This window comes from Cynocephalus volans, chromosome 14 (genome assembly GCF_027409185.1).
Source record: "Cynocephalus volans isolate mCynVol1 chromosome 14, mCynVol1.pri, whole genome shotgun sequence".
NCBI lineage: Eukaryota > Metazoa > Chordata > Mammalia > Dermoptera > Cynocephalidae > Cynocephalus > Cynocephalus volans.
The window spans coordinates 87,817,255-87,840,598 of record NC_084473.1 but is presented as its reverse complement, the minus strand read 5'-3'; the positions used below and the strand labels follow the sequence as shown (position 1 = coordinate 87,840,598).

General features: G+C 46.9%; 2 protein-coding genes across 2 annotated transcripts; both read left to right on the top strand.

Annotated features, from left to right (window-relative positions):
* Window positions 1–1,011: 1,011 nt before the first annotated feature.
* LOC134362733 (melanoma inhibitory activity protein 2-like) lies at window positions 1,012–1,893 on the top strand (the record flags this gene model as incomplete). Its single annotated transcript, XM_063077943.1, has 1 exon — window positions 1,012–1,893. A coding segment is annotated over exon 1 (882 nt), but the record flags the coding sequence as incomplete, so codon positions are not given.
* Window positions 1,894–16,489: 14,596 nt separating this feature from the next.
* On the top strand, window positions 16,490–17,371 carry LOC134362734 (melanoma inhibitory activity protein 2-like; the record flags this gene model as incomplete). The annotated part of the gene is made up of 1 exon (XM_063077944.1): window positions 16,490–17,371. A coding segment is annotated over exon 1 (882 nt), but the record flags the coding sequence as incomplete, so codon positions are not given.
* Window positions 17,372–23,344: the final 5,973 nt, after the last annotated feature.

Below are 23,344 nucleotides of genomic sequence, written 5' to 3'. Positions count from 1 at the left end.
ACTAGAACTCAGTGAATTGCATACCTGAAATGGGTGGATTACGTGATATATAAAATATTCCTCTGTGAAGTTTTTTTTTTAAACAAAGAGCATTTCACTGACATTCAGCAGAGCTCGAAATATGACACTCTTCTGCCACTAAATAGCTAAACAACCCTGGACAGGTAGTGTACTTACTGTAGACCTTTGTTCCATTACCTATAAAGAGAGAGTTGGGCCAGGTGAAGCCCAGAGTGTCTCATGGCTCTTTCCATTGCCACATTCTATGGCTATTTTGGCAAAGTTAGTCCAAAGAAAACACTTTTGTTCTTGGCAGATATCTAAGGAAGGATGCTCTTCTGAAAGAAATTAAAATCACAAAATTTCCTTTAAAAAATTGCCAAAAGAAAAGTTGATCCCCTAGAAGTAGAAAACAGAATAGTGGTTACTAGAGGCTGGGAAGGGTAGGGGGCGGAGGTGAAAGGCAGAGGTTACAGATACAAAGTTACAGCTCGATAGGAGGCACCATTTCTAGTGATCTATAGCTTTGTAAGGTGACTAGAGTCAGCACCCATTTATTAGATAATTTCAAATAGCTAAAAGAGAGGACTTTAAATTTTCCCAACACAAAGAAATGAAAACTATTTGAGTGATGAGTACGCTGATTACCCAGATTTGATCATCACACGTTATAAACATGGATTCAAATCCGGAGGTGGCCCGGCGGAAACCGAGCCGAGGTGGGGGGTGGCGAGGACAGCGCGTGTCACAGGCTCGTGCAGGGGCGGGCTCGGAACCGCGTGGCGGAAGTGACGTCACAAAGGGGCCTGGTTACCAGGGTGTGCGTGGGGGACGCCTGAGGCCGGTGGGCACCAGTGCTCCCCGGCTCCCCGCACGACCGGCTGTGCCGTGTCTGCCGCTGTCGCCGGGGCCGGTTTGCGTTCCCAACAGAACGCAGAGCTGTCTCAGCTGCTGGTTGTGGCCTGGCCAGGCCGTGGCTACCGCGGCCACAGCCATAGCAGCCTCGGCGGCATGGAGGTGCCCGGGGCTGCCCCTCAGCCGTACTTGGGGCTGGTCCTGGGAGAGCTGTGCAGGACTGTGGCAGCATGGCCTGAAGACCTGAGACCGGGCCCTGGTTTTCCATGGGAACTGGTGACATGTGTGGCTCTTACTGCATTTTTGATTCTCTTGTTTTTGTGGAGAAGTGTTCGATCGGTGAGAAGCCGGCTGTATGTAGGAAGAGAGAAAAGACTTGCTGAAAAGCTTTCTGGACTAATTGAAGAAAAATGTAAACTACTTGACAAACTCAGCGTTGTTCAAGAGGAGTATGAAGGCTTAGAGTCAGCTGTGAAGGGTGCCAGCTTTGAGAAGGAGTCAACAGAAGCACAAAGCTTGGAGGCAACCTATGGAAAGCTGAGCAGGTCCAAATCTAAACTTGAGGATGAAATAGTCTCTCTAGCAATAGAATTAAAAGAACAGAAATCTAAACATTGTGAGCAAGACGAATTGGTGGCAGATATTTCAAAAAGGATACAGTCCCTAGAAGATGAATCGAAATCCATCCAGTCACAAGTAGCTGAAGCCAAACTAATCTGCAAAATATTTCAAATGAATGAAGAACGTCTGAAGGTGGCAATAAAAGATGCCTTGAATGAAAATTCCCAACTTCGGGAAAGCCAGAAACAGCTTTTACAAGAAGCGGAAGTATTGAAAGAACAAGTGAGTGAACTTCATAAACAGAAAATAACATTTGAAGACTCCAGAGTCCACGCAGAACAAGTTCTGAGTGAGAAAGAAAATCACATCAAGTCTCTGACTGAACGCTTGCTCAAGATGAAAGACTGGGCTGCTGTGCTTGGAGAAGACATGATGGCTGATGACTTGGAATTGGAGATGAAGAGTGAATCACAAAATGGTGCTCGCTTAGATGATCCACCAGAAGGAGCTTTGAAGAAACTGATTCACGCTGCTAGGTTACATGCTTCTTTCAAAACCCTAGAAGGAGAAAGAAACCAAATTTACACTCAGTTGTCTGAAGTAGATAAAAGAAAGGAAGAGCTTACAGAGCATATTACAGATCTCCAGACTGAACGAGCATCTTTACAGTCAGAAAACACACAGTTGGAAAGTGAAAATCAGAAGCTTCGGCAGAAACTTCAAGTAATGACTGAACTGTATCAAGAAAATGGAATGAAACTCCACAGGAAATTAATAGTAGAGGAAAAGGACCGGTTAGAGAAGGAGGAGGAACTTTCCAAAGTAGAAGAGAAGATGAGCCATGCGGCTGAGGAACTGGAGACCTACAGAAGGCGAGCCGGAGATGTGGAAGGAGAATTGGAGAGAAGCGTTCGTTCTTATCAAGGGCAGTTGACGGCCTATGAGAAAGAAGCGCATGGCAGCTGGGTGGCAGCTGAGACTGCTGAAAGACACCTCAGGTATTTAAGGAAAGTAAATGTTTACAAGAGAGAAAAATTAGCTGAAAAAGAGTTTAAATTTGAACTTTTCAAAAAAGATCCTTCTGCACTTGATGTTCCAAATACAGCATTTGGCGGAGAGCATTCCCCATGTGGTGCCTCACCAGTGGGTCGACCTTCATCCGAAACGAGAGCTTTTCTCTCTCCACTCGGACTCGCACCTTTGACTCCAGGGCGAGGAGGAGGAAGAGGCTCAAGAGGCCCAGAGAATACTCTGGACCATCAGATGACCAATGAAAGAGGAGAATCGGGCTGTGATAGGTTAACCGATTCTCATGGAGCACCTTCTGCGTTCCTGTCACCTCCATGGGAACAGCACCAGAGGATGGTGATCCCTCCACCAGGCCACCCATGTTCTGATCCAGCTCTTCTTCCACAAAGGGAAGACAGACTTGATTCTAATCCTGGTGGACCGTCTGGACCAGCAGAACTCAAAAGTTTTAATATGCCTTCTGTGGATAAAGTGGATGGGCCACAGTCTTCACAAACGGAATCCAGTAGAAATGATACCAAAGACGACCTTGGTAATGTAAATGTGCCTCATTCATCTGGACCTGCTGAAAGTGAAGCAACTGGCCCTGGCTTTGCTCCTCCACCTTTTCCTGCAATCAGAGGTCCATTGTTTCCAGTGGATATGAGGGGTCCATTCATGAGAAGAGAACCTCCTTTTCCTCCACCTCCTCCAGGAAGCATGTATGGAGCTCCTCGAAATTATTTTCTACCAAGGGTTTTCCCTGTCCGGCCACCACCTCCATCTGGGTTCCTGTCACCTCCACGGGAACAGCACCGGAGGACGGTGATCCCTCCACCAGGCCAACCATGTTCTGATCCAGCTCTTCTTCCACGAAGTCAAGACGGATTCGATTCTAATCCTGGTGGACCGTCTGGACCAGCAGATCTCAGAAGTTTTAATATGCCTTCTCTGGATAAAGTGGATGGGCCACAGTCTTCACAAAAGGAATCCGGTAGAAATGATACCAAAGACGACCTTGGTAATGTAAATGTGCCTCATTCATCTGTGCCTGCTGAAAGTGAAGCAACTGGCCCTGGCTTTGCTCCTCCACCTTTTCCTGCAATCAGAGGTCCATTGTTTCCAGTGGATATGAGGGGTCCATTCATGAGGAGAGAACCTCCTTTTCCTCCACCTCCTCCAGGAAGCATGTATGGAGCTCCTCGAAATTATTTTCTACCAAGGGTTTTCCCTGTCCGGCCACCACCTCCATCTGGGTTCCTGTCACCTCCACGGGAACAGCACCGGAGGACGGTGATCCCTCCACCAGGCCAACCATGTTCTGATCCAGCTCTTCTTCCACAAAGGGAAGACAGACTTGATTCTAATCCTGGTGGACCATCTGGACCAGCAGAACTCAAAAGTTTTAATATGCCTTCTGTGGATAAAGTGGATGGGCCAAAGTCTTCACAAACGGAATCCAGTAGCGATGATACCAAAGACGACCTTGGTAATGTAAATGTGCCTCATTCATCTGTGCCTGCTGAAAGTGAAGCAACTGGCCCTGGCTTTGCTCCTCCACCTTTTCCTGCAATCAGAGGTCCATTGTTTCCAGTGGATATGAGGGGTCCATTCATGAGGAGAGAACCTCCTTTTCCTCCACCTCCTCCAGGAAGCATGTATGGAGCTCCTCGAAATTATTTTCTACCAGGTGTTTTCCCCGTCCAGCCACCACCTCCATTTGCAATGAGAAATGTCTTTTCACTGAGGGGTTTTCCTCCTTATGTTCCTCTAAGAGCTGGATTTGAACCTCCATCCCCACCTTCTGAAAGTAGGGGTGAGTTCCCTTCAGGGTCGATTCCGCTCTCAAATGAGTCTACTCCTGAAATCCAGAACCACAGCAAGAAACCTGATGATATTTTTGGTCTCTCTTCATAAATAGTTTTGACTTATCTTTTATTTTCAGTTTAAGGAACTACCTACTTTTTTTGCTCAAATTGAAGCTTGATGGAATTATAATTCTCAGGATACTAGTTTTTAAATAAAGATGATTTACATATGAATTTTATGAGTAAATTGTTTCCGTTTTATTTTATCCTAGATTGTATAATTATTTAAATTTGATTAACTAATCCACTATTGCATAAACAATAATGGGAATTTTATTTAGGTAATCTTGCAGTTGGGGATGTTTTAAACTCCAAGGGCTGTGTCTTTTTGCCAAGAACTGTATTTACTGTCGTTGTAGACAAATGTGAAAGTAACTTTATGCTTAATTAAGTTTTCATTGATTTAAAGACTTGTTTGGTCTTGATAATAATAATAAAATCAGCTAGTTTTTTAAGTAAAACAATCACAATGTACCCCATAAATATGTACAATTGTTAGGTGTCAGTTAAACAAAATAATACATTTTTTAAGATACCAAAAAAAATTTGTGGATCTAAGACCCTTCAAGACCCTCTATTTATAAAAACTTGCTGTCGATGGATATTTTTATGCTCTTAAAACATGAAATCTAAGCCTCTATACATACCGCAATGGAAAAGTCTGTGGTGAGAAGATATGATAAGAAGATGAAGCATATTATTAACCAGTGTTTATGTGTTTCATAGTCCTTTACTATCTAGGAAGAAACCTGTAAGGAGGGCATAGTGATGCTTCTACGGTTCTAATTTAAACTTTTTATGAATAGAAAACAGTGAGCACTGTATACAGGTAGAAAGCCATATGAAATCCTGCATATACAGGTATCTGAGGACTTCAAAATGTTTGTGGAAAAATAGCATTGAAAGGTAATATGAATCTTCCCTGAGCTTTTTGAAGTGCCCTCGTACATGGAGATGTGTTTATTATATGTTTATGCATGTGTGTGTATGATTGACAGTTAACATTTTTCTGATGATAAAAATAATACATTACTGCTAATTTTTGCTTGAAATATCTGAAGAATATGCACCAAGCAATGTTTAGGTTAAAATTAAGGATGATTTCCATGTGACCGTAACGTTAAGAGTTTTAATCCTTGAGAAAAAAAAAATCATTCTACACTATAGAGCCTATGTGGGTGGTATGCATTAACTAAATAAATGAGATTTTCTTCTCATTTTTTGCATTTTTTTTTTGTGAAATAGGGGAAAATTCTCTAGAAAATTCTTTGATACTTCTTATCTAGAAAATAATTTGGTAAGTGTCATATTTATGCCTTAGAAAAAAGACAATATGTGGCATTCCACTCTGGTGGTTTGTACTCTGTCATTGCAGCTAAGCTGGGAATTAATTACATTTTCCACAATTCCCTTCCTTCTATTCTTCCAGATTAGAATTGGCCAAGAAAGAAACTTGCACCATATTTGAAAAGTGGAAATGAGGCTGTGGCCATAACCATCTACAGATCTTTTCTCAGGCAGATTCAGAGATAGACAGAAGAAGAGGTCCCTGGCAGGTGTCAGCTTGTCATCACTCTCTTGTGCTCCACATCTAGCTTTATTCCCTCAGATATTAAAGGGATTTGACAAATGCAGAATAATGTTACTCTTCTAACTAGTTTTTTGTTTTCTTTTGGAAAACAGTTATTTTTATAAGATATACTTAGGGGATTTATTTGTGCTATTTTCAAAGGAATTAATAAATACTTGAAAATTTTTCTGTTACAATTTTTAATATGATAAATATCAATAGATATAACTCACCCACGTAAAAGTTCTTTGGGGACCGCAATAATTTTGAGTGCAAAGAGTCCATAAGACCAACAAGTCTGAGAACTGCTGCTGTAAGTCATACTGAGTTCTTTTCACATCCCTTTATACACACGTCAGCTCCTGCATTTCCCAGTCTAACCTCTGCCTTTTCGATATGGATAAGTGCAATCTAAAATATTGAACAGGATTCTAATATCCAAACTACTGATTTGAGCCCAGTAGAGGGCACCTCCTTGTAAATTGCGCCACTTCGTGGGGACAAAGGGAAAGACGGGCCCAGGGTGGAGAGCCAGCGCTGCTGCACTTATCTCCAGTGATCTCTTTTTCCCTAGCTGTGCTCGTGTTTGCTCATCCATAGAACGCAGGTAACATCTTTGCTGCGGGTTGTTGTGAAGCTTAAATGAGAAACTGTTGAGTAGGCATTCAGCAAACACTGGTCGTGGTATGACACCAAAAACACCAAAAAAAAAAAAAAAAGAAAAAAAAAAGAAAAAGACAAACATCCCCAAATCCCATTACCCTGACACTTTTCCGTTTTTTCTAGTTCTTGCTTATTTATTTCATATTTTTAGAGTTGTAATGATAGCGTAGGCAATATCTCATGTTTTTTTCCCCCAAATAGTTAAAGATTCTGATACCTATCTATTTGAAAGTTCGTATGGTGCTACCAGATTTAATCTTATTACATGTTAGAAGATAGTGATCTTGATTTCTGGGTGTTTTAACATCCTGCTCATATAAAATGCCCCGTGGAGGACCAGAAATAAAACGGCTCTATTCACTGATTCACTGAGGCAACATTAGGCCTCCTTGTGGCTCGTCCCCATCTCCACCCCCGACAGGCCTTTGAAGTTAAGGTCGGTGTTGTGGGGGGCTGCGGCTTGTGGTGGTGCTGTTCCCTGAGTGCTGTGTGTGTACAGTGGGCAGCCTGGACAGGGTCAGGCACTCCCAGGACATAAGAGCCCAGGAAACAGTTCTCTTTCAAAAGAAACGAGGTTGTGCCATTTCCTGTGTGCACAACGGCCGCGCTCCTCAGAGCGGGGGTCATCCCTAGGATGCTGGCCGTCAGCCTCTCAGAGCCATGTGGGCACAGCCCAGGTTCCCCTTCTGAGGAGCAGCTTCCACTCTCTCCCCAGGACTAGCTTTCCAGGCTGCGTCCTCACTCTTCACTCTGTTACAGAATCCCCCAGCCTCTGGGGACGCCCTGGGTTGCAGAGGGCCATCCCTGCCCTCTTGTGCATATGATGGATGGTGTGGTGTTCGTCGTAACAGGAGGAGGGTTGTGGGCAACTTGAGGCTCCTCACTGGGATTTTCAGGGAAGATCGATAAGCAATATCTTAAATAAGATAAGCTTTTCAAATATTTTTTGAGCATGTTCATTGGCAAAGCGAATCGCTGTCCTGAGGGACTGGCTGGCAGTGGCTTTGCTCTTGTATAGAGGCACACGTCCTCGGCCAGACAACTTAAAAAGCCCCTCTAGGTGTTCCTTTCTCTCCAGAACCCTCTCCTGCCATTCCATAAGGCTCCCTTCTCTGACTTTCAGGTGCCGCTCCCGGCTGATGCCCTCTCTCCCCTCTCTCCTCCTTCCCTCCCTTTCCTTCCCGGGAGCCATGCAAATTTCTCTTCTTTTTTTTTTTTATATGATTAGTTTTCCCCTTTGTCTTATTTACACATGCAAGGGTTCCATGAACACGTTCTCATGTGAAGAGTCAAATAATATGGAAAACTTGAAAGTTTCCTCAAGTGTTCCCTCTTCCAACCACTTTTTAAAAAATTATGGTAAAATACATGTAACATAAAATGTGCCATCTTAAGCATTCCTAAGTGTGTATTTACAGTCACACTCTTGTGCAACCATCGCCACCATCAGGCTCCAGAGCTGCCAGGGCTGCGGGGAGCATCGGGGCCTGGGAAGGTGTCCTTCCAGCCACCGGGCCCGGCCCCCTGCCACAGCCCCTCCTCCAGGCAGAGGAGGCTCATGGCCTCGCCCTGAAGAGCCACACACTCTGAGGAGCTCCAGGGCCAGGAAGTTCTCCCACATGTCTGCCCCAGTCCTTCTTGCTGCAGAACATCCCTGTCCCCTGGGGGGCTTCTGAGGTGGGAGCATCAGGGCTCCGGGTTTGTTCCTGTGTTGGGGCTGAGAGTCTGTGCCATAGGCTCACTGACTTTTGTCCTGTGATGTTGCAGCTCCACCAGCTCTGAGGAGACTCAGCTCTTCCACATCCCCCGGGTCGCCTCCGTGAAGCTGTAGGGTCCATTGGGTGAGTTTCCCACCTTCGTAATTCCTCGGGGCTGGGACATTGAGGGGGTGGGGAGGGAGAGGGCTGGGATTGGGGGTTTTCAGGGCCCAGGAGGGCAGGCAGGTTTGGGGACCTTGCGGGGTCTGGGTTCTGTGAGCAGCCCGCCCAGCAGTGGCACTGGCAGGTGGAGCCCAGCTCTCTCCTCCCTCCGCCTCACCTGCTTTGTTTTTAATCCATAACAGGGCAAGGTGAACCCTGGGGCTGTCTGTCCTCCCCTGACTCAGCCTGAGGATTTCTGTAGCTCTTGCCTCAGAGCCCAGGCTGGCGTCCAGGCCTGGATCGTCCCCTGACTTCACCTTACCTGGCCCCATCTTGCCCATTCCCTTCTCACCCCCTTTCCACTCATGCCCCACCCACCCTTCATTCATTCTCAAAACCATACTTCTGTTGTGCTGCAGGGCCAACAGGTTCCTCTAGGTGTCCACCGCTTACCCTCCTTGTGCGATGCATCCGCACGAGGAAGAGCTTGGGCTCCCTTGGGTGGGACAGAGGCCCTGTCCGACCCTGCTCTGTCCCCATCTGCCCTGCCCCTGTTCCCGCCTCCCTCTGCCCCTCTCCAAGCTCGTTGCTCCCGTCCTCATCCAGCCCCCGACTGGCTACAATTTCTCTCCTATACCCTCCCCAGCCCTTTGCTTTCTCCCTCCCTGGAAGTCCTTTTCTCCCTTGTCTCCTCTTTACCTCATCCCCAATGCTACCTTGCTGGCCCCCAGGGACCCCTCCTGCCCAACCAAACTAATCAGGTAAAGCCACCAAGCAGGCAGAGGCCACCATGGCCCATGTCTGGGCTGGCTGCGGGCTCTGTCTCATGGCCCCAGCCCTTCACTGCCCCAAGGCGTGGACCCTCCACAAGCCCCAGTGTGGATTTGTTGGCCCCCGGTGGGGTGAGGAAGGCCTGTCTGAAGGCTGAGCCTTCCTGTCTGCCTGTACTCGGGTTAGAAACGGTAGTGCTGGCCCTCAGCTCCTCTCTGGCCACTGGCTCCCAAGGGAAGGACTCGGGACCTGGGCCATAGTGGCCCCTACCCAGCTTTCTCAGGAGGGATCTGGTGGCCAGAACAGGATTTTGCACTATTCTCTCTATCCTGTGCATGTGGCCTAGGGTCCTCCCTAGCCTATCTCTGTGTCATCCCTGCATACTGGACCCTGAGTTCCGGAAGTGAAGAAGAGGAAGAGAAGCGAGACCTCAGATCCATTAAAGTCTTCTCACTGCCCTAAGCCTTGGCCTTGGGTCCTTGAAACCAGGTCTCCCAGCCTGGGGCCCTGTACACAGTTGGTCTTAATGAGTGTTTGTGGAGAGGAGAATTCCAAGGCCTCCTCTGACTCTAGGCATCCAGGGATTATTCCAGCAACCAGCAGATGGGGAGTGGGGCCCACCTGGGAGCATGCCGCCAGGAGCAGGCAGACCTGGATTCACAGCCTGGCTGTGACGCTTGTTAGCTGGGGCACCTTGAACGTGTTATGTGGGTTCCCTAAACCTCAGCTTCTTCATTTATAAGAGGGGGAGAATAGTCATAGCCTGCTATAGGTTGTGACAAAGCATGGGAAGTCCTTGGCAGGGGCCTGGCAGAGAACAAACGCTCGGCTGATGGGAGCTATAATCTGTGCCATCGCTGTCTGGGCCAGGGACAGAGCTGGGTCTGGGTGGGCACAAGGGAAGAGGGAGATGGGTTCTTGTTCAAAGGCAGAAAGCACTTTAAGATTCTGGTCTGCTGGGTCTCAGGGAGTGTCTATGTTTAATTGCACCTTATAAGCCAGTAACAGATTTTCTACTAGGATTAGAAATGGTGCACATGCAATGTATTGTCACTGCTGCAAGCACATTCTCAGACGAGTGTCCTTGAATGCAAAACACTTGCCTCCTTTTGTCTTTTCCCAGGGGTTTCTTTGCTTGTTACTCATCTGTTGCCCTGTGCAGGGAAAGTAGCGCCCGGCATTTTAAATTGCAATTGATGAGATTAAAACGAATGAAAAAGAAACAACTAAAAAAATCATTTCCAGTTCTCTATCAAAGTTGCCTATCTCATCTTTTATATATTTGAGCATATTAAACATAGTTATTTTAAAGTTCAGTAACTCCCTTCTATGGAGTCCCCATGAATCTGTTTCTAGTGTCTGTTGTTTCTCTTGGTTATGTTTATTAGTTCTGTCTCTTCTCCTCACATACCTGGTTATTTTTGATTGAGTACCACGTATTGTATCGGAAAACCTGGAGAAATAACTTGAGGCCTAGGATGAACTTATCTTCCTCTGTGAGGATTATGTTTACATGCAGCAGGTGCTTAGGATCTAGCACACTAGGATCACTTTAATCCACTTGCAGGAAATGAGATGATTCGCAGTGCCTTGAGGGCTGATCTACCTCTGATTCATTCATACTCCTAGGGCGAAGCCCTCTGGGGTCCAAACACAAAGCATGAAAGATTTGCCAGGCACACCCTCCTCTTGGTGGACCTAGTTTTTAGCCCCACAAGTTGCTGAAAGCCCTGCTCAGCATCTTTACAGTGTCTTCGGGAATCAGCAGACCCTCTAGGGAGAAAGTAGCCCCAGAAGCCAGGCACATGTTTCTGGGTTTCCTTCTTTCGCAGATCTTGGCCTGTGATTCCTCACTGCCCTGTTTGCTTCCTGATACCCTCAGTCAGACTTAAATATATATATATATATATATATATGTGTGTATATATATATATGTATATAAATATATGTATATATATATTTTAAAAAAATAAATATATGTCACTTAAAAAGCTGCTCAGAATGAATGTATGTGTATACACACAAACACATACACACACACACACACACACACACACACACACACACATTTGAGCAGCTTTTTAAGTTGTCCTCAGCTAGGAATTTGGTCCAAGTGATCTGGTCCATCATTGTCAGAAATAGTGGTCCTAAAAAATTGACTTTGATCTTCCCCACCCTGTGAATGGGAAAAGGCTGCCACTTTTGGAATTTAGTATCCAGGAACATTGGCCCAGCCAATTGAACACTGGCTTTACAAAGGAGGTTCGTTTGGAGAGCATCACTGTGGGCACTGGTCACCTGGGGAGGGGGTGGCACTCGGCAGTGGATAAAGAAACAGAAATAGCCACAGAGAAAAATAGATTGCCTCTTTCTCTGGTTTTAAAATCCTGGAATTCTACAATGCTAATCCTACTGTATATGTGAAGCAGAGCCCCTTCAAGGTCACAATCTCAGACGTCTCTGAAGGGGGTGAATTATCATCTGTGGTTGAGCAGATGAAGTTCCAGGAAGTTACACGGCTGGTTCAAGTTCTCATAAGTTGAAGCTCCGCCAGACTTTGGATTCAGGTCCCCTGGTCCTAGTGGCCCTGAAGGTTTCCTCCTGGTGGCACTGCCAGTCCCCATTCCCTGTGGGTGTGTGGGAGCAGGCCCTGTCTCCAAGGAGATTTGAACCAAGTGTCCTTGCTGTCTCTGTGGCAGGAGAAGTGACAGACTGGGGACCCTGGGAGTTGTGCCAGACGCTCCAGCCTTGCCACCCAGCAAAATGCCCCATGGAAGATTCTGCCAAAGAAATGCCAGATGGGCCAAGGCATCCGAGGTCTCAGGTGACTGGCCAGGGTAGCTCCAGCTGGCCGAGTTGTGCTAAGGGAGGGTCGCCTGGTGGGCGAGAGCCTGCCCATGCTACCCGAAGGGACAAGCAGTGTGAGTTAACATTTATTTATCGAGCTATGAGTATCAACCAGGAACCGTGTTAAACGCTTTACAAGGATCAACCGAGAGACAGGACTTGTTGCTTATCTACCTGATGGCTGAGAAACTAGGATGCAGAGACTGGATGTGGGCTGCATAGCAAAGGCAATACTTACCCAAAGGAATCAACGTACGATGGTGGCATTTCAGGACATAACTGAGTTCTCTGGAGTCAGCCTGAGGCCCTGCGCTGGGTGGTTGTGGCCAGTGTCCCTCCCTACCCTCTGGGCCTCCCCTCTTACCTCCTAGCACCCTGTCTCTCTGAGCCTAAATGCCAGGGACCAAACCAGGAGGCTGGCAGCCAGCCTGGTCCACACCACGGGCCCCTTCTCCATGGTCCCAAATCCTTCCTTGCACTTTCTGGACAAGCATGGAGCAGTTAGCGTCCAACCTTCTTACAAACACTGGTGACCACAGCACCATGTGGGGAGGGAGGCCGGCAGTGAGATGACCCCGCCCAGCCCCTGACCTCTGCCCACATTGATGCCGCATTTAGAGAAGAGATGGCCTGAACCCTCACCCACACCAAGGGTACCAAGGAGTCAGGTGTTGAGGTTAGAGGAGGGGATTTCAGGGAGGTGAGCTGAGACCAGAGGGTGAGATGAGATGCCCTCCTTCACATCAAGCCAGAGGAAGAGGGCTTTAGGCTTTGAGGTGTCCTCCGCAGGTGGAGAAATCCAGTGGACTGATGCCTCACCCCCACCCCCACCCCAAAGTCTAGAGGGCAAGAGACAGGCTGGCTGCTTTGACGGCGGAGCTGAGGAGAGGGCTGACGGCCCAGGTGAGGGCCTCGTGTGAGAGAGTCGGCGTGGAATCTCACAGGCCCAGTCCCAGGAGGCAGCCTGGACAGTGAACAGACGCAGGCCAAGAGAAGGTGGGGCTGCCACTACCCGTCAGGGGCTCCTTGGTTCTCTGAGGCCCACACAAAATATCCTAGTCAGGGGGACAGTGGGAACAATGGCCGGGCTCTGAAGACCCTCGGAGATGCCGATGAGAGAAAGAGGTGTAGCTTTCAACCTCCGCCAGACCCAGAGCACAGTTCAGCTGGGGGCTGACCACGCCTGCTGCCCGGCCGAGGCTTCCCACCCCACCAGGCCGGAGCTGCGGGAGCGGCCTCCACTTCAAAGCCAGGGACTTGACGATGACGTCAGGCCCTTTTTATCGTTGGGCCTGGACGTGAGCCGAGCGGTGCTGTGTGACGTGAAGTGGTGGAGACCACGTGTATTTCCCTACCAAGAAGCAGCCTGGGCCTGTCAGGTTTCCATCTGGCCGTGGGAGGACTGGCCAGCAGAAGAGGTTTCAAGGGCCAGAGGTGGACACAAATAAAGCTGCTGTAAGTGGTTTCCAGTTCCACAGCTGTGCTGGCTCAGTGTCCTGGTGACATCCCCGAGTTCTGTGGCATCCAGAGGAGGCTTTGTGGGGCAACAGGTGTTTATTGAGCTTCTTTAAAGAGCGGGCACCGCGTGCAAGGTGAGACGCACCCCCTCCCAGAGGGGCCTTGCTCACAGGCAGGGGCTCTTGGTGGGGCAGGGCCCAAACCCTGAGGGGGAATTTCTCTCTCTCTGGCCCTCAGCCAGGCCCAACAGTAGAAAGGGCCTGAGGAAAAGATACGGAAGGGCTCCACCTGCCAGCTTGGGGTCCTGGGTAGGAGGGATTTGAACTTGGGCCTGGAGTGGAGGGGGTCATGAGGAAGGTCCAGAAGACCCCAAGACTTGTGGGTGGGGCTTGCCAAGCCCCTCCCCTGCCTAGGATGAGAGTAAGAGACCCTGGTCAGCTAACGCGTCTCGTTACCGCCGCCTCCAGTGTGAAGTGCTCAGTTATTGCAACATAAGGAAACGCAGGCTTCATCCAGGCTTGAAATGATTCCTTCCCTTTCCACTTCCAAACTGCCCTGGCCTCGGGCTCCTGCCACCGTGGGAGGAAAACCACAGTTCCAACCCATCAGGCTCAAGCTCGTAGCTAACAGGGCAAGCACTCCTGCAGCCTTCCTCCCCTTTTCTGGGTCTGATAGCTGCGAAAGACTCTTGCAAAACTGACTCTCTCTTGGGGACTTTGCTAATGGCCATGTGCCCACAGCACGGCCACCGCTGAGGCCGATGCAAGGAGCCTACTCAGGCGTCCTCGATCCCCATTCCCTCCTGCCCGGAAAGGGACCCAGTGGCAGGGGGAGGGTCATGGCAGGGGGCAGGCACGTTCACATCTGTGTTGTATGAGGGGAACCCTCCAGGCTGGCTGCTGCAGTGGGAGGTTCCCAAGGCCCCAGGGCCGGGGGGGGGGGGCGCCCAGTGGGCAGGGCAGTTGTCCTGACCTTGGTTGCACAGCTTGTTAACTTCGAAGAAAGCGCCTCTGAGCAGTGGGAGGGTGACTCTCCAGAGGGCAGCACTGGTTTGGGGGTGGGCTTCTCTGGTCCTACCTTTTCAGTTCATACAGTAAGGAAGGCCAGGCCTGTCTTGGGCAGTGTGATCAGCAAGTCTCCAAGCTGACGTATGAAACATGGGTGTATCATCGGTTGGGGGGGATCTTGACCGCCATGCTCGCTTTGGGATGAAAGGAACAGGCTTTATGTCCCGGCTTTGTCACTTTCTAGCCTGTGACTTGGGCAAACCCTTTTACTTTTCTGGGTCTCCTCCCTGTCATCATCCATAGAGTGAGATAAAGACACCTTCCTCCCAAGTCCACCGTGAAGACTCCAAACGCTCAGCGCGTCCGGGCTCCTGGAAGTGTGCTGGGAGCCACAGGAGCAGGGCTGTCCTGGCCTTGAAAGGCCAAGGGGCTCCTGGGGAGCTGTGCCCTGACCTGAGGCTTTCCCCCCGTTTCCCCAGGGGGCAGGGTGGGCTGGAAGCTTGGGCCAGACACCTGGGCAGCTGCCTCCCCTCTGGAACAGTCCTCCTTTTATTCCCCTGGGGACCTGAAAGTTGTAGCTAAGTGGCTGGCTAAAAAAAAAAAAAAAAGGAAAGGGCGAGCAAGTGCTTTGTCCATGCTGCAAGGCAGGAGGTGTCTCAGGGATCTGTTTCCATGGGAACCAGTGGCACAGGCTAGCTCCGATGGGCACCAAAAAGGGAAACTTGGCAGAGGTTTCAGGCACCTGAAGTGGGATTCATCCCAGGGATACAAGGATGGTTCAACATATGAAAGTCATTAAATGCGATACAATAAATGTAACGGGCATGCGGTCAGTATGAATCTGGCCATCACAGCTTGGGCATGAACGGTGACAATCAGCTTTGTATCCCATGAATATTCATAACCAATCAAATTTGAAAGAAAAAATAACTGGGTACAGGAGATCTTATTGGTGTGGTGAAAATGTTCTAAAACTGATTTGTGGTGATGGCTGCACAACTTGATAAACTTACTAGAACTCAGTGAATTGCATACCTGAAATGGGTGGATTACGTGATATATAAAATATTCCTCTGTGAAGTTTTTTTTTTAAACAAAGAGCATTTCACTGACATTCAGCAGAGCTCGAAATATGACACTCTTCTGCCACTAAATAGCTAAACAACCCTGGACAGGTAGTGTACTTACTGTAGACCTTTGTTCCATTACCTATAAAGAGAGAGTTGGGCCAGGTGAAGCCCAGAGTGTCTCATGGCTCTTTCCATTGCCACATTCTATGGCTATTTTGGCAAAGTTAGTCCAAAGAAAACACTTTTGTTCTTGGCAGATATCTAAGGAAGGATGCTCTTCTGAAAGAAATTAAAATCACAAAATTTCCTTTAAAAAATTGCCAAAAGAAAAGTTGATCCCCTAGAAGTAGAAAACAGAATAGTGGTTACTAGAGGCTGGGAAGGGTAGGGGGCGGAGGTGAAAGGCAGAGGTTACAGATACAAAGTTACAGCTCGATAGGAGGCACCATTTCTAGTGATCTATAGCTTTGTAAGGTGACTAGAGTCAGCACCCATTTATTAGATAATTTCAAATAGCTAAAAGAGAGGACTTTAAATTTTCCCAACACAAAGAAATGAAAACTATTTGAGTGATGAGTACGCTGATTACCCAGATTTGATCATCACACGTTATAAACATGGATTCAAATCCGGAGGTGGCCCGGCGGAAACCGAGCCGAGGTGGGGGGTGGCGAGGACAGCGCGTGTCACAGGCTCGTGCAGGGGCGGGCTCGGAACCGCGTGGCGGAAGTGACGTCACAAAGGGGCCTGGTTACCAGGGTGTGCGTGGGGGACGCCTGAGGCCGGTGGGCACCAGTGCTCCCCGGCTCCCCGCACGGCCGGCTGTGCCGTGTCTGCCGCTGTCGCCGGGGCCGGTTTGCGTTCCCAACAGAACGCAGAGCTGTCTCAGCTGCTGGTTGTGGCCTGGCCAGGCCGTGGCTACCGCGGCCACAGCCATAGCAGCCTCGGCGGCATGGAGGTGCCCGGGGCTGCCCCTCAGCCGTACTTGGGGCTGGTCCTGGGAGAGCTGTGCAGGACTGTGGCAGCATGGCCTGAAGACCTGAGACCGGGCCCTGGTTTTCCATGGGAACTGGTGACATGTGTGGCTCTTACTGCATTTTTGATTCTCTTGTTTTTGTGGAGAAGTGTTCGATCGGTGAGAAGCCGGCTGTATGTAGGAAGAGAGAAAAGACTTGCTGAAAAGCTTTCTGGACTAATTGAAGAAAAATGTAAACTACTTGACAAACTCAGCGTTGTTCAAGAGGAGTATGAAGGCTTAGAGTCAGCTGTGAAGGGTGCCAGCTTTGAGAAGGAGTCAACAGAAGCACAAAGCTTGGAGGCAACCTATGGAAAGCTGAGCAGGTCCAAATCTAAACTTGAGGATGAAATAGTCTCTCTAGCAATAGAATTAAAAGAACAGAAATCTAAACATTGTGAGCAAGACGAATTGGTGGCAGATATTTCAAAAAGGATACAGTCCCTAGAAGATGAATCGAAATCCATCCAGTCACAAGTAGCTGAAGCCAAACTAATCTGCAAAATATTTCAAATGAATGAAGAACGTCTGAAGGTGGCAATAAAAGATGCCTTGAATGAAAATTCCCAACTTCGGGAAAGCCAGAAACAGCTTTTACAAGAAGCGGAAGTATTGAAAGAACAAGTGAGTGAACTTCATAAACAGAAAATAACATTTGAAGACTCCAGAGTCCACGCAGAACAAGTTCTGAGTGAGAAAGAAAATCACATCAAGTCTCTGACTGAACGCTTGCTCAAGATGAAAGACTGGGCTGCTGTGCTTGGAGAAGACATGATGGCTGATGACTTGGAATTGGAGATGAAGAGTGAATCACAAAATGGTGCTCGCTTAGATGATCCACCAGAAGGAGCTTTGAAGAAACTGATTCACGCTGCTAGGTTACATGCTTCTTTCAAAACCCTAGAAGGAGAAAGAAACCAAATTTACACTCAGTTGTCTGAAGTAGATAAAAGAAAGGAAGAGCTTACAGAGCATATTACAGATCTCCAGACTGAACGAGCATCTTTACAGTCAGAAAACACACAGTTGGAAAGTGAAAATCAGAAGCTTCGGCAGAAACTTCAAGTAATGACTGAACTGTATCAAGAAAATGGAATGAAACTCCACAGGAAATTAATAGTAGAGGAAAAGGACCGGTTAGAGAAGGAGGAGGAACTTTCCAAAGTAGAAGAGAAGATGAGCCATGCGGCTGAGGAACTGGAGACCTACAGAAGGCGAGCCGGAGATGTGGAAGGAGAATTGGAGAGAAGCGTTCGTTCTTATCAAGGGCAGTTGACGGCCTATGAGAAAGAAGCGCATGGCAGCTGGGTGGCAGCTGAGACTGCTGAAAGACACCTCAGGTATTTAAGGAAAGTAAATGTTTACAAGAGAGAAAAATTAGCTGAAAAAGAGTTTAAATTTGAACTTTTCAAAAAAGATCCTTCTGCACTTGATGTTCCAAATACAGCATTTGGCGGAGAGCATTCCCCATGTGGTGCCTCACCAGTGGGTCGACCTTCATCCGAAACGAGAGCTTTTCTCTCTCCACTCGGACTCGCACCTTTGACTCCAGGGCGAGGAGGAGGAAGAGGCTCAAGAGGCCCAGAGAATACTCTGGACCATCAGATGACCAATGAAAGAGGAGAATCGGGCTGTGATAGGTTAACCGATTCTCATGGAGCACCTTCTGCGTTCCTGTCACCTCCATGGGAACAGCACCAGAGGATGGTGATCCCTCCACCAGGCCACCCATGTTCTGATCCAGCTCTTCTTCCACAAAGGGAAGACAGACTTGATTCTAATCCTGGTGGACCGTCTGGACCAGCAGAACTCAAAAGTTTTAATATGCCTTCTGTGGATAAAGTGGATGGGCCACAGTCTTCACAAACGGAATCCAGTAGAAATGATACCAAAGACGACCTTGGTAATGTAAATGTGCCTCATTCATCTGGACCTGCTGAAAGTGAAGCAACTGGCCCTGGCTTTGCTCCTCCACCTTTTCCTGCAATCAGAGGTCCATTGTTTCCAGTGGATATGAGGGGTCCATTCATGAGAAGAGAACCTCCTTTTCCTCCACCTCCTCCAGGAAGCATGTATGGAGCTCCTCGAAATTATTTTCTACCAAGGGTTTTCCCTGTCCGGCCACCACCTCCATCTGGGTTCCTGTCACCTCCACGGGAACAGCACCGGAGGACGGTGATCCCTCCACCAGGCCAACCATGTTCTGATCCAGCTCTTCTTCCACGAAGTCAAGACGGATTCGATTCTAATCCTGGTGGACCGTCTGGACCAGCAGATCTCAGAAGTTTTAATATGCCTTCTCTGGATAAAGTGGATGGGCCACAGTCTTCACAAAAGGAATCTGGTAGAAATGATACCAAAGACGACCTTGGTAATGTAAATGTGCCTCATTCATCTGTGCCTGCTGAAAGTGAAGCAACTGGCCCTGGCTTTGCTCCTCCACCTTTTCCTGCAATCAGAGGTCCATTGTTTCCAGTGGATATGAGGGGTCCATTCATGAGGAGAGAACCTCCTTTTCCTCCACCTCCTCCAGGAAGCATGTATGGAGCTCCTCGAAATTATTTTCTACCAAGGGTTTTCCCTGTCCGGCCACCACCTCCATCTGGGTTCCTGTCACCTCCACGGGAACAGCACCGGAGGACGGTGATCCCTCCACCAGGCCAACCATGTTCTGATCCAGCTCTTCTTCCACAAAGGGAAGACAGACTTGATTCTAATCCTGGTGGACCATCTGGACCAGCAGAACTCAAAAGTTTTAATATGCCTTCTGTGGATAAAGTGGATGGGCCAAAGTCTTCACAAACGGAATCCAGTAGCGATGATACCAAAGACGACCTTGGTAATGTAAATGTGCCTCATTCATCTGTGCCTGCTGAAAGTGAAGCAACTGGCCCTGGCTTTGCTCCTCCACCTTTTCCTGCAATCAGAGGTCCATTGTTTCCAGTGGATATGAGGGGTCCATTCATGAGGAGAGAACCTCCTTTTCCTCCACCTCCTCCAGGAAGCATGTATGGAGCTCCTCGAAATTATTTTCTACCAGGTGTTTTCCCCGTCCAGCCACCACCTCCATTTGCAATGAGAAATGTCTTTTCACTGAGGGGTTTTCCTCCTTATGTTCCTCTAAGAGCTGGATTTGAACCTCCATCCCCACCTTCTGAAAGTAGGGGTGAGTTCCCTTCAGGGTCGATTCCGCTCTCAAATGAGTCTACTCCTGAAATCCAGAACCACAGCAAGAAACCTGATGATATTTTTGGTCTCTCTTCATAAATAGTTTTGACTTATCTTTTATTTTCAGTTTAAGGAACTACCTACTTTTTTTGCTCAAATTGAAGCTTGATGGAATTATAATTCTCAGGATACTAGTTTTTAAATAAAGATGATTTACATATGAATTTTATGAGTAAATTGTTTCCGTTTTATTTTATCCTAGATTGTATAATTATTTAAATTTGATTAACTAATCCACTATTGCATAAACAATAATGGGAATTTTATTTAGGTAATCTTGCAGTTGGGGATGTTTTAAACTCCAAGGGCTGTGTCTTTTTGCCAAGAACTGTATTTACTGTCGTTGTAGACAAATGTGAAAGTAACTTTATGCTTAATTAAGTTTTCATTGATTTAAAGACTTGTTTGGTCTTGATAATAATAATAAAATCAGCTAGTTTTTTAAGTAAAACAATCACAATGTACCCCATAAATATGTACAATTGTTAGGTGTCAGTTAAACAAAATAATACATTTTTTAAGATACCAAAAAAAATTTGTGGATCTAAGACCCTTCAAGACCCTCTATTTATAAAAACTTGCTGTCGATGGATATTTTTATGCTCTTAAAACATGAAATCTAAGCCTCTATACATACCGCAATGGAAAAGTCTGTGGTGAGAAGATATGATAAGAAGATGAAGCATATTATTAACCAGTGTTTATGTGTTTCATAGTCCTTTACTATCTAGGAAGAAACTTGTAAGGAGGGCATAGTGATGCTTGTACGGTTCTAATTTAAACTTTTTATGAATAGAAAAGAGTGAGCACTGTATACAGGTAGAAAGCCATATGAAATCCTGCATATACAGGTATCTGAGGACTTCAAAATGTTTGTGGAAAAATAGCATTGAAAGGTAATATGAATCTTCCCTGAGCTTTTTGAAGTGCTTTCGTACATGGAGATGTGTTTATTATATGTTTATGCATGTGTGTGTATGATTGACCGTTAACATTTTTCTGATGATAAAAATAATACATTACTGCTAATTTTTGCTTGAAATATCTGAAGAATATGCACCAAGCAATCTTTAGGTTAAAATTAAGGATGATTTCCATGTGACCGTAACATTAAGAGTTTTAATCCATGAGAAAAAAAAAAATCATTCTACACTATAGAGCCTATGTGGGTGGTATGCATTAACTAAATAAATGAGATTTTCTTCTCATTTTTTGAATTTTTTTTTGTGAAATAGGGGAAAATTCTCTAGAAAATTCTTTGATACTTCTTATCTAGAAAATAATTTGGTAAGTGTCATATTTATGCCTTAGAAAAAAGACAATATGTGGCATTCCACTCTGGTGGTTTGTACTCTGTCATTGCAGCTAAGCTGGGAATTAATTACATTTTCCACAATTCCCTTCCTTCTATTCTTCCAGATTAGAATTGGCCAAGAAAGAAACTTGCACCATATTTGAAAAGTGGAAATGAGGCTGTGGCCATAACCATCTACAGATCTTTTCTCAGGCAGATTCAGAGATAGACAGAAGAGGTCCCTGGCAGGTGTCAGCTTGTCATCACTCTCTTGTGCTCCACATCTAGCTTTATTCCCTCAGATATTAAAGGGATTTGACAAATGCAGAATAATGTTACTCTTCTAACTAGTTTTTTGTTTTCTTTTGGAAAACAGTTATTTTTATAAGATATACTTAGGGGATTTATTTGTGCTATTTTCAAAGGAATTAATAAATACTTGAAAATTTTTCTGTTACAATTTTTAATATGATAAATATCAATAGATATAACTCACCCACGTAAAAGTTCTTTGGGGACCGCAATAATTTTGAGTGCAAAGAGTCCATAAGACCAACAAGTCTGAGAACTGCTGCTGTAAGTCATACTGAGTTCTTTTCACATCCCTTTATACACACGTCAGCTCCTGCATTTCCCAGTCTAACCTCTGCCTTTTCGATATGGATAAGTGCAATCTAAAATATTGAACAGGATTCTAATATCCAAACTACTGATTTGAGCCCAGTAGAGGGCACCTCCTTGTAAATTGCGCCACTTCGTGGGGACAAAGGGAAAGACGGGCCCAGGGTGGAGAGCCAGCGCTGCTGCACTTATCTCCAGTGATCTCTTTTTCCCTAGCTGTGCTCGTGTTTGCTCATCCATAGAACGCAGGTAACATCTTTGCTGCGGGTTGTTGTGAAGCTTAAATGAGAAACTGTTGAGTAGGCATTCAGCAAACACTGGTCGTGGTATGACACCAAAAACACCAAAAAAAAAAAAAAAAGAAAAAAAAAAGAAAAAGACAAACATCCCCAAATCCCATTACCCTGACACTTTTCCGTTTTTTCTAGTTCTTGCTTATTTATTTCATATTTTTAGAGTTGTAATGATAGCGTAGGCAATATCTCATGTTTTTTTCCCCCAAATAGTTAAAGATTCTGATACCTATCTATTTGAAAGTTCGTATGGTGCTACCAGATTTAATCTTATTACATGTTAGAAGATAGTGATCTTGATTTCTGGGTGTTTTAACATCCTGCTCATATAAAATGCCCCGTGGAGGACCAGAAATAAAACGGCTCTATTCACTGATTCACTGAGGCAACATTAGGCCTCCTTGTGGCTCGTCCCCATCTCCACCCCCGACAGGCCTTTGAAGTTAAGGTCGGTGTTGTGGGGGGCTGCGGCTTGTGGTGGTGCTGTTCCCTGAGTGCTGTGTGTGTACAGTGGGCAGCCTGGACAGGGTCAGGCACTCCCAGGACATAAGAGCCCAGGAAACAGTTCTCTTTCAAAAGAAACGAGGTTGTGCCATTTCCTGTGTGCACAACGGCCGCGCTCCTCAGAGCGGGGGTCATCCCTAGGATGCTGGCCGTCAGCCTCTCAGAGCCATGTGGGCACAGCCCAGGTTCCCCTTCTGAGGAGCAGCTTCCACTCTCTCCCCAGGACTAGCTTTCCAGGCTGCGTCCTCACTCTTCACTCTGTTACAGAATCCCCCAGCCTCTGGGGACGCCCTGGGTTGCAGAGGGCCATCCCTGCCCTCTTGTGCATATGATGGATGGTGTGGTGTTCGTCGTAACAGGAGGAGGGTTGTGGGCAACTTGAGGCTCCTCACTGGGATTTTCAGGGAAGATCGATAAGCAATATCTTAAATAAGATAAGCTTTTCAAATATTTTTTGAGCATGTTCATTGGCAAAGCGAATCGCTGTCCTGAGGGACTGGCTGGCAGTGGCTTTGCTCTTGTATAGAGGCACACGTCCTCGGCCAGACAACTTAAAAAGCCCCTCTAGGTGTTCCTTTCTCTCCAGAACCCTCTCCTGCCGTTCCATAAGGCTCCCTTCTCTGACTTTCAGGTGCCGCTCCCGGCTGATGCCCTCTCTCCCCTCTCTCCTCCTTCCCTCCCTTTCCTTCCCGGGAGCCATGCAAATTTCTCTTCTTTTTTTTTTTTTATATGATTAGTTTTCCCCTTTGTCTTATTTACACATGCAAGGGTTCCATGAACACGTTCTCATGTGAAGAGTCAAATAATATGGAAAACTTGAAAGTTTCCTCAAGTGTTCCCTCTTCCAACCAC